This window comes from Thermochaetoides thermophila (assembly GCF_000221225.1).
Source record: "Thermochaetoides thermophila DSM 1495 unplaced genomic scaffold scf7180000011816, whole genome shotgun sequence".
Lineage (NCBI taxonomy): Eukaryota > Fungi > Ascomycota > Sordariomycetes > Sordariales > Chaetomiaceae > Thermochaetoides > Thermochaetoides thermophila.
Window position 1 is genome coordinate 2987004 of NW_006383032.1, and position 10979 is coordinate 2997982.

Here is a 10979-nt window from a genome sequence, read left to right on the forward strand (position 1 = left end):
GCCGTCTTAGGTCGGGATACTGAGTTAGAGCAAGCGAATTCTTGCGCATTTATACTCGGAGGTTTTATGGACGATGGATTGACATGGTTGCTGACAAACCTGAGGTAGAGAGAGCGGTGAGGCCTACCACCGCTTTATCCTTCGGGTCTGTCAGCTCTCAGACTCAGAATCATTAGAGGCCAGCGGGCATTCACTGCCTCAAAGCCACATACCAACCTGCCAAGCTAGGTATACCACCGTGAGGTCAGTGGTGCAGGCAACGGGAAGGTGGTTTTTCATTGAGTCCATCAGATCAAGTTCAGAAGCCATCGGAGCAAATTTGAAATGCATGTCCAGATACACAGTGAATAGTGAGCGCAGTCACAGAGGGCAACCTGGAACCTCCAAAGTGGTAGAGTGGTAGAGTGGCATGCACGAAGTTGTAGCACGGCATGCAGTGGCCAGCAGAAGCGACGATTGACGAATCGACGAATCGAAGATGGATGGCCGACGAGGAGGACGAGACTCTGTTTGTCGCTCTCAGCTGTGATTGGTCAATCGCCCCTGACTGGTCATTGTTGTCGGCTTGCAGGGGACGTTGTGATTTCAGTGGAGCAGGTGGGGTTAGTGGAGCCGGTAGGGCCAGTGGGCAAGTGGGCCCTGCCACAAGCGGCCGAGGTTCGGGGGACAGACAAGCTTCAGTCTTACTGGATCAGGAAGGAGCAGCTGTGAGTGTTTTACCCAAGCCATCGATGCGGCCCGTGCACCATGGTGGGCTAGCTGCAGGGTGTCCGCGGGGTGCGCTATGGGGTGTAGCAACAAGAGCCTAAGAGGGGTTGAGTGGCAGGGCTGCTCGGGCTTGACAGGTACTTTGTGGCTTGAAGCCTTGAGCGCCCTTAGGCCTGGATCCATTGTGGCCCTAGTGGGTCCCAGATCGTGTCATCACAGCCGGTGACACTTCCCAAATCAAGCCCAAGTCAAAACTTTCACGTCGCTTCCGAGTCGGACTTTTTCCCCAGGTCGCTGTAGCTGCAGCAAAGAGCAAAACTTCGCTTAATGATGTATTTTACCATCGTAAATCCCGAATGATCGCTGTTTTGGTTTCCGACTTACCGAAATGGTGCTTTCTCGTGATAATTCTCTTCCGAGAACCCCTTTACACTGAAGAAGTATCTTAGAGTTGTCCATCTTCTCGTCATGGCTTTCTCTTTTTTTTTTTTTTTTCCTTTTCGCCATTTGTTTGTTTTGAATTTATTGTCTTTTCACAAGAGGAGAGCAATGTCATCTTGACATCTGATAAGGGGGGTGGGGTGGTTATAGGAACCCGAATGTACAGCCGCCCTTTCACTTTCCTTTCTGACATATTTGATACCTGCTTCTCTGAATCTGCGATTCCCCCGGTCCCCCCGTTGGTGTTTGGATGTGGTCTACAGAGAAAGAGCACCCAGAACGCATACCATCCTGCCTGGCTAGGATGTTGTTAGGGCCTTCCTGAGTCTTTGAAGAGCTGGGTTCCCGGTCCCTGCCCCTGTGTTTACGCTGTACAGAGCGTGCCCAGCCCCGGCCAATTGCAGCTCTTGATCCCTGCCTGACAATAGAGAGAGTTCCCGACGTTTCTCAAGCACCTTCCGGACTGCCGTTGCGAAGTTTTCATCCATCATTGATTGTTTGAAACAGCTGAGGGGGGAGACTGGAGGGTCCACACAGAGGCTGGTTTTCGAGCCTTCACTGGCAGCGTCACCCGATGCACAGCGCATCCAGCCGTTGATTCGCTGCCGCATCAGTTTTTCTTTGTGTGCATAGAACTGCAGTCAGCCGGGGGCAGCCAGAATATGTCAAGAGCGGTACAGTGCCAAGAGCATGTGTGTGTGCGCATCACAAGCAACTGTCAACAACTTCCGGTAGCAACGGCCACCGTAGCAATGAACGGACGAGGTTAGGTCTATACCGTCATCCAGCAGTTGTAGTCTAGTAATCCATGCCTGGTGGCCCTTTAAGGCTTGGATAACTGAACGGACTCGTGGGCTCTTCCCTCTCCCTGGGCGGCGGGCAGCCATTCCCCAACACCACGGCTGAATGCGTTTGCTGATGCCGATTGCCCTTTTGACAATATATGATAACTTGGGCAAACTTGCGGCTTACACCTCGTCACTTGCAGCTGCTTATCCTCCCAGAATCATCTGTACAGGCCAAGTACCCATAGGAGTGTCGCACCAACAGCTTTAAGAGCTTGGATATTCCTTTTATTGAGACGGGTCGCGAGATAACCAGCAGCACAAGCAAACACTCTTGATGTCAAGATTCCACTTTCCATCACAGCCCGAAGTCCTGGTAGAATATGCATCGTCTTCTCTGTGGCCGAGGATACGATATCGGAAGCTCTCCGTCGTTCTGCAAAAGCATGCAGTGGGATGTTTTTGCAGGAGCTGGTAATATCTGAACTGTGTGGGTCAGGTACCTGACCTCCCCACGGGAGTAATTTGTTTGACTGCCGGATGGTAAGAACCAAAGATCTTCAGTCGTGTCAATCTTAATTATCAAAAAGCATCGATCAAAACCACCAACAAGCCAACCGGGTGTATTGTTGACGTTGTAGAAGTCGAGGTCGTGTTGCATCATCAAGACGCGACCAATCACCCAATTCTAATGACTGCTTCTCTGCCAACTTCACAAGCGAGAATAGGCACTGTGGCATTCCATTCCACCTTCTGGCGTTGCGGGGCACGTTGTTCTAATATGCCTTAATTCCCGATCAACCTTTTCCCCGGACGCGGAGGGAACGGAAGCAACCCTGATTGTTTCCCCGCGACCCTTGTTTCATGGCAACTAGAGGATGCTACTGTAAGCATCGATGATCCAAGGTGCCAGTCATGATGTCTGTCCCTGCCCGGAGGTTGTTGGCCATAGCATTGAACAAGATCTCGATTGATTGCCGTCCAAGATATTACTCACTGCTTGCGCTCAACTTTGTGAGAGTTTACCGCCCGATCGTCAGAAACGATCAGCCTTAGCACTTCCCAAGATGGAAGTCTTCCAGATGCTCCGCCGAAGCCTTTCTTAGGCGGTGCTCGGCAGAGCTCGCTGCCAATCAACGATGTGATAAGACATCAGCACATTCAGCTTGAGCGCCACCTCTGACGTGCAGACCGGTGCTGCCCTCTTGCTTGAGGTCCGGGACTTGGACCACTCACAGCATAGCGCCATGTACCTAAGTGCCTGTAACGTAACTCAGGTGGTGTATCGGCAAATGGTAGTTTGCCCCGTTTCCCAGAAAGATCGCAGTACATGTAAATCCCGATTCATGCATATTATACCCGTGTGAGCTATAAGAAACGGGCCGTTATACGGTTCATGGGACCATGACCGAGATGAGGACGTTCCCATTCGCGGCCAATCAGGCATCTCTGGAGACTGGCGGCAATGGCTTCCGAAAGACGTGGCCATCGGAGAGGTAATCCCCGCAGTGCAGTTTCACGCTGGCAATGTCATCTTTGTTGGCAGAGTCCTCTCCATCGGTCAACTGACGGAGCATGGTTGAACTCAGGCCTTGGGACTTTGGCTGTCAGGATGGATCGCAAGAATATCCAATCCCCCGAGAATAATGGAAGTATGAGAGACCTACCAAGGAACCTAACATGACTTCTCAGCGTCATGAAGTGGTAGATTGGACAATTAGCTGGGCGTTTGTGGTTCCGTTTTCCATAGACGAGCTCGCAGGCACGCACCAGCCCCGCTAATGTGCCATGTACCTGACTGATTCTTCCTCCTTCTTCCCCAATCGTCTTGTCATTGCTGCAAGGCAATCAAGACTGCCGCATGACAGGCCTAACTAGCACTGAACATGTGGGGGGATATTGTTAGAGGGTGATGGATGGGTCTATGTTCCATCCCATGCCGTTTTTCCAGTAACTTTCTGAAATACAGCACTAAATTGCCCTGTCTATAACTCGTCAGTTCTACCCCTCTTCCCGTTCTTGTCGTTGCCGGATCTGGGGAGATGTGAGCTTCCGTACTCCAAGGGACCATGCCACTGGATTTCATGGTGTCAAGAAGCGACGTTGTAGCTCCTTTATCCTACCTGTTAAGTCCGTGCTTGCCATATTCCGATATCCATGTAACGAATTGTGGCTTGGGAATGTGGTCACCCTCTTCATTTCCATCATCATTGTCATCTCGGTCTCCCCGACATACGTACAGGCCCCTCCCAAACATAAAACATGTTACACAGAACTAGCCACCCAACCTAATCGTCCGTTCATACAGACTCCCAATTCCAGCCCAACCCCTTAAAGCGTATCCAATTCACGGTTTTAAGCCGTGTGTCCCTGTTGTTCGTTACCAGCGCATCCCCTAGCCCGCAATCATTCCCAGAAATTTGAGCCAGAAGTATAAAAAAATAAATACCAATATGGGTGTGGCAGATGGGTTGATGTTATGATCCCAGTTAGCACCTCATCAAAACTGTGCTGCTCGGGAGTTATCCAAATGATATTGATAGCAGAGCAATACACCCGAGGCTCTACTTGGCTATTTTGTGAGTAGCCTTGGCATGTGTTGCTAATAAAGGAAAAAAGAAATAAAGAGAACATTGAACAAGAATTGTGAGGCGAAGCGTGAGCCTTAAACTTGAAGAGCAATCTCCATCCCGAAAAGTCTTGAACCAGGCCGGTGAGCCAGAAAAAGATTGTAAGGTCGATGGCAGTTCGATTCTTCGAAACTGACGCTTCAATATCAACAGTGAGGTGCGGAGAGTAGATGAAAAGGAATAGTTGACGGCGAAAGAGAGTTGAAATTGTGTGACGAAGCCGTGGTGCAGTTGGCTGGTTGAAGACCACCATGGCTGCAGTTCAAAACACAGCCGAGGGTATGATTCCCTCACAAAATAGAGCTGCGCGATACTACCTGCCTTGGTCTTTTACGGGTGCAATAAAAGGGGCCCTGTTGGCGATTTCTCCTTTTGGGCGACCTGTTGATTCTCCGTGCTTTTTGTAGTCCTCTATGCTGTGCTTCCATAAGGTCCATGCCCTGTCGCAGTCGTCACAGGTGTTGGCCCGGTCCAACTACGCTTTCGCTTCATTCCCAAGGGATCTGATGAGTAACTGTCTGCCGGACGATGCTGGTCTGTCGCTGCCGCTGACGAGCCAGCACCATGTCCTCCCAACCCGAGAGGGCCTCCAGCTCCACCGAATGTATCTCTTAATGGCGTCCTTGTCGCAGCACCTGGGAGACTGGCATGTTGGAAAGCCTGTGCAAAGTCGTTCGGCGGTGCAATTGGGGCGCTCAACTGGGGCATCGAATAATCTGTCGCAGCCGTTGAGGTCGTGGAACGGGGGAAGCCAGGGGTTCGTGGCAGGGAGAAATCGATCGGCGCTGTAAGCGGAGTTGAGGGAAAACTTGCTGTATAACTGGACGAGACGCCACCGGCATTGCCGCCCAGTTGTGACGTAGTTGCACTTCGTGGCCCTGAGGAGTGAACGGTTGACTGAAGGCTGCCGGGCCCTAATGTAGGGCGGAATTGCGTTCGGATATCGAGGCCTAGAGGAAGGGATGCAGAAGCAGCTCGCAATCGCGATGTTCGTTGAGTTGCGGGCAAACTTGACGACTGGAAGTTTGGGTAGCTCAGATGTGGTGGGGACTGAACAGCGGAACCTGTTGTATTGTGTCAGCTTCTTCAGCCTCTCAAAGTGCTTGATACGCGCGTCAAGCTTAGGAGCGGCAATCTGATCATACCGGAATACGTTGTTGAGTCATAACCACCCAGGGTGCTTGCCGAGCTCGGCCCTACGGGATCTTGATACAGTCCGTGAGGTCGATTCGTCACTTGAGGTGATGAATTTCCCCCGTGGTATGTCGTATAGTCAATAGCATCACCTTTCCAGGACATACTCGTACGCAGCGGGGAGTGTAGCGTATCAGATCGAGACCTGGTCATTGTATCTCGCAACTGAAGGGGCTGTAAAGGCCGAATTTGTCCTCGTGCGTGAGAATTATGAAGCTGGATCCCGGAATCAAGGCTTGTTTGTCGCGTGAATGGATTTGATGTTCGAGGCCCAGCGCTAAGCGGAGCTGTCGCTGAAAGATGATTTGAGTAGCCATAACGATCTGTTGAGGTCGGCGAGAGCGGCGATAAGATGTCAGGCGTGCTAAGTGCCCCAGAGTGATTGAAGCCAATCCCCCCAAACCCGGGACTAAGGCCACTTGGCGATAGATGGTGATCTTCCCCCTCGTGCCTCCGCACGTCCACCATCAATGGTCTCATCATAGGATCTGTATAAGAGGAAGGGCCAAGATCTACGGGAGAGGTCATTGGCGTCCCCAGAGGGTGAACGGCACCATACGGAGAATGAAGAGCGCTTAAGCTGTCGAAGTCGTCCGGGACTGCCCTCATCTTCAACATTCGTTCACGGTCCTCTGCGTTCATGCGCTTAATCTTGGCTCGCCTGAGAGGTTGTCAGAGTTTTTTATGTCCCGGAAAGAGGTAGCTCTTAACACTTGAGTGGGCATAGTAGGACGTACCGGTTCTGGAACCAGACTTGAACTTGGCGAGGGCTAAGCCCAGGGATCTCGCGCGAAAGTCGCTCCCTGTGTGCTGCATCGGGGTGTGGTTGTTTTGCAAACTCACTCATTAGGAATCTGGTTTGTTGGTGTGTGAGTCTTGGTAGGGTTAGCTTTCGCTCTATCTTGCTGGACAGAGGGTTAAGTGCTATAGTCGCTTACCTGAAGCGCTTCATTTTTCTCCTCGGGATCGTCTTATCGGCACTTTCTTGCGTTTGCTGCTGCGCCTGCCCTTCTGCTCCACCTCCTTCTTCCCCTTGTTTTGTCGGCTCTGTCATTTCAGTATCCCCTACCGCGACAACCACTTCCTCCTTGGCCGTACTCTGTTCCTCGCTTGCCGGCTGGGCTTGTACCAAAACAGACTCCTGACCAGCTGATGAGTTCACGTTCAGAGCATTTGGCTCCATGGGTATATGCGGCGCTTCGTTCGACCCTGTAGGCGCTTCATGAGTGGTCTCCCCAGCCTTTTGCCCGTATGTCTCGCCCTGGTTTTCTGGCTGCTCGGGAGCTGGCGATGGCTGCTTCTGCTGCCGCAAGCCGAGAGGGTCAAGGCGATGCCCCAGAGGCGAACTTGTTTGCTTCGATGCTTCAACATCCACACTCATACTGGATGCAGTCACCGTGCGTGACTGCGCTTGGGACTCGGCATTTTCACTGGAAGTTGAAGCATTCTCATACGATTGAGAAAAGATGCTGTTTTCTCCTGGGGGGAGAAACGAGTACTGGCTATGCCAGTCCGACTGCGTTACGGGGTCGAAGTTGCTCGACATGCGTAAGCTTTCCACAGGTTTGTGAAAGACGGTCTCAAACTTGCTTCTCGACCAAGGGTTTTGCTCCGTAGCGGCGTGCCTGGTAACAAGCATTTGGACTCGACTATATCTCGTCGGCTAGAGAAAAAAAAAAGTCGTCGGCGAGGATAAGTTCAGACTACCCACACTGTTGATTCACGATTCGCCGTCGAACGAGCTTTTGTGCATAGAAAGTGAAGAGACCGAAAGGACCGAAATGACAACGAGCTGAGTTGAGATCGAGACAGACCACAGGATGATCACGAACTTCAAACACCCATCACCTTCCAAAAAAACTGGCCACCATTCGATGCTCGATTGTTGGTTCCTGTCGATGTGTTCCTAGGAATCCTCAGCTTGGGAGCACAGGCAGATGGAAGGCTGATTAGGTGCCGACAAGATTCGTCTGGCTGCAGAGTGCCTATGTAGAACCTGCCTTCTGAACTCCCATAAGTCTCGTTGGGTTACCAAATCCCGTCAGCCTGCCAACCACGATAGTAAAACAGGGATCGTGGACGGCACTCTGGGCCAAATGCGTGAATGTGTCGTACCAAAGCCAAGTCCACCAGTCAAAGCGAAGATCAGACAGAGTTACCGAATGGTCTAGCCAGGATGAGGCGATGTCATGCAGCCTGTTTTTTAGTTGAGTGATCTACACAAACAGCTGTCGAGCCAGAAACTTGTTATTAGCGTCTTGCCGGATGATGAGCAGAAGATTGTAGATCTCTGGGAAAGTCAACAGGTCCTCCTTGACCCGGAGAGGTGGGAGCCGGGAAGCGGCTTTGTATAAGCTTCGCGTTGTCAGTTGTTGGTCGGTAGAGCAGTGTGTCAGCGGGAGATCCCTCTAGAAGCGGAACCAGGCCGGGAGTTAAGATGTCTTCCAAAGGCTGCCGTCGGTGGTATTAAGACAGCCCCTCCCCCAGCACTCTGCTTTTTGGGTAGGATACAAGTGGGCTTAATACCGGTGGAGTAGACAGGGCAAGCGCCGAGACCGCATTCGAGTACAGGGCAGAGGATCGAGGAGAGCAGGGCAGGACAGGGCACGCACGGACAACCGCAACAATGAACGGGAGAGAACTGCGAAAGCCGGGGGGGTACCTGGTACCTGGCAGAAGACGGGAAGTTTGACGGCGAGTCGCCGGGGGTCGTGTTGAGCGGTTGCTGTAACAGTGGGAGACCTCGTTTGAGGTAAGTCGATAGCTATGGTTTCCGCTATAACAATAACGGGTATCCCTCCAGAAATGGGATTGCTGAGCCACACAATTGCCTTGTTGAGAGGCGAGTGTCCCTTTCGTTCAAGGGTAGACGGAAGCGAGCCAAGTTGCTAGATACTGAGAGCAGTGTGCCATACAAGATCTCGGCTGAATGGGTAATGCCGTCTCCACGAGTTCGATGGAACCAGCCAAGGGCATGGCGCTCACATAGAGAGGGGAGCCGAGAGGTGGGCGGGCAAGTCGTCCATGCCAACGCTTACTTACACCCAAAAGGCAGTTATGGTAGGTAAGTGAAGAAAAGGTGCAGGTGCAGTACACAGTAGGCCAGCAGGCATTGTTAGGGCTCAAGCATCGGACTGCGAGCATGTACCGCGTGTGTCTGCATGAGAATCAGAGTACCAGAGACAGGTGACGGAGTGTTGACCCAATCGCACCGATGCAAACATCCGAGGGCTAAAAGGCGAGTAGACGAGACAGAGCCTGTTCAACTGCCGCGAGTTGGGAGGTCCTGAAAAGGTCACCCGGGAATAGCTAGGCAGGAAGCTGAGGCTTCTGCTGGAGGGAAACATTGATTGCAGAGCCTTTCGTGTGAGAGCGCCTTTTCTGAGGGCTAAATAGTGATTCAGTCTCTGTTGCACTATCTACCTTCAGTGACAGGAAGAAAAGATGTGTGTTAGAATACGGAGTTTGCCCGCTCTAAGACAGACGAGTCAATCTCGGCTGTCCGGTAGATTGTTGGAAGACCCCTATAGTAGGGCCGCTAGTTTAAGCTTCTGTTCACCAGCTGAAGTGCTGTCAAAGCTGAGCCACGAGAGGAGCATGTGCTGTCCTATCTTGTGATGCGCATTCTGAGCCTGAGGAGGGGAGAAAAGCAGGCAGCAATAGGTTTCGTGCGGCCAGGGGATGGGTGGATGCAGATCGGATCGAAGAGAGACCAGGGTACCGGCAGGGATTCTGACAGTGCCGAGTGTACCCAAGGGGGTATAGCTTGCAAGATCCGAACAGTGACTTCTCAAAAGGGCAACCCTAGGCTGTGGATGGTGGTGCTGAAGGTGGGGAGGACGACTCTGGTGTGAAGCCAGAGTCCCTGGACCCCGGTCAACCTTAAGAGACAGGGATTTTGCTAAGGTCACCGATGAGCGGGTTTGTTTCCTTTGCCGATATCAGATTCTGGGGCGAGCATGCTGAGAAGCTACGCCAAAAGCGTCAAGAGAGTAGTAAGGCGAGGGTTAATGCCGCCCGGGATGGTGTCGATCTCGCAGCATACATGAAGGGCTAAGGGACTGCACATGCCCATCGCCAGCTTCCGCCGTGTTGCTCCTCCTTAACTTCCTGAGGATTTAGCCTGGCAACAGGCATCTCGGCGCTGAGGATTTTGGCGCATCGTTCATAGTTCACGACCAAAAGGGCGCTCGGCCTACAATGGATGAGGCCGGTTTGCCTGTCTTCGTGATTGAGAGTGCCTGGCCTGACTCCTGAGCTGGGAGAGATGACGGATTTGACTCGGCAGCGCAGGCCTGAGTGGAGACCGTCAAGACGCACTTACAACCCGTCGCTTGTCGTCTACACAGTAGGGAAGTTAAGCAAGCTGGGATCGCTGGCGGCAACAGGTGCTTGAGGGCTCTGGGTCATGACAAATAGAAAGGCGACGTTGACATAGGTAAACGCGGCATTCCATGAGCCTCGGCGCGGCCTTGCCGCCTGAGGAGATGATGACACAACAGCATCAGAGGGCGTCGGGAACATTGAGCCTACATCTTGAAACGCCTCTATGAACGTAGATGGGCATAGCGTCGATCTCCCCATCAGTCATCAGACGACAAAGGCCTGCGCCCGCAATAGGAAATCGGAGCTGGAGGGACGCATCGCCGAACAAGCCACAGGCTGATCTGTCATGTTGCGACCCAGAGTCTCAAACCGCAGTGAAGATGGCTTTTGGTGGGGTTTGGTGCGACGGTAATGAGGGCATGAAAACAAAGATGCTGTTGTAAGCAGGCTTGGAGCAGGGTGCTGTGCAGCTAAAGGGTCGCATTGAGCAGGACAGTCGGTGGACGCGAAGAGCTGTTGTGAGACAAAATGGAGTCTGCGGTTCGCTGGAGCTGCTGCTGGGGTCGTTATGGGTGCTGAACTAAGGTGTCTGTCTGGGGCTGGAATGTGGCTCAACGGGAGAGGCTTCTCTCTGTTTTCCACACCATGGGGTGTATATATTGATCCGAGTGGTGCAGCCGTGGCGCTGCAGCCCGTACTCCCGCAGTCGGCTGGATAGACGCCAGAGAGCCACCTCAGATCGAAAGGCCCATGTTTTCGCGCTTCGCTTCTTCTTCGGCAGGGGTGGGTTGGACTGGCGCCACGGTTTCATCAGGGGTTTGGTTCCGCGCAAAGCAGACAAACGGATGAAGTACTTAGGTACCTACGTCTTGGGCGGCCAAGCAATGCACCACAG

General features: G+C 52.5%; 1 protein-coding gene across 1 annotated transcript; it reads right to left on the bottom strand.

The window, feature by feature from the left end:
• Positions 1 to 6167: 6167 nt before the first annotated feature.
• On the bottom strand, positions 6168 to 7397 carry CTHT_0029110 (putative sequence-specific DNA binding protein; the record flags this gene model as incomplete). The annotated part of the gene is made up of 4 exons (XM_006693303.1): positions 6168 to 6246; positions 6318 to 6419; positions 6496 to 6612; positions 6697 to 7397. The coding sequence occupies 4 exons, from the start codon at positions 7395 to 7397 to the stop codon at positions 6168 to 6170; spliced, it is 999 nt and encodes a 332-aa protein (XP_006693366.1).
• Between the last annotated feature and the right edge of the window lie 3582 nt (positions 7398 to 10979).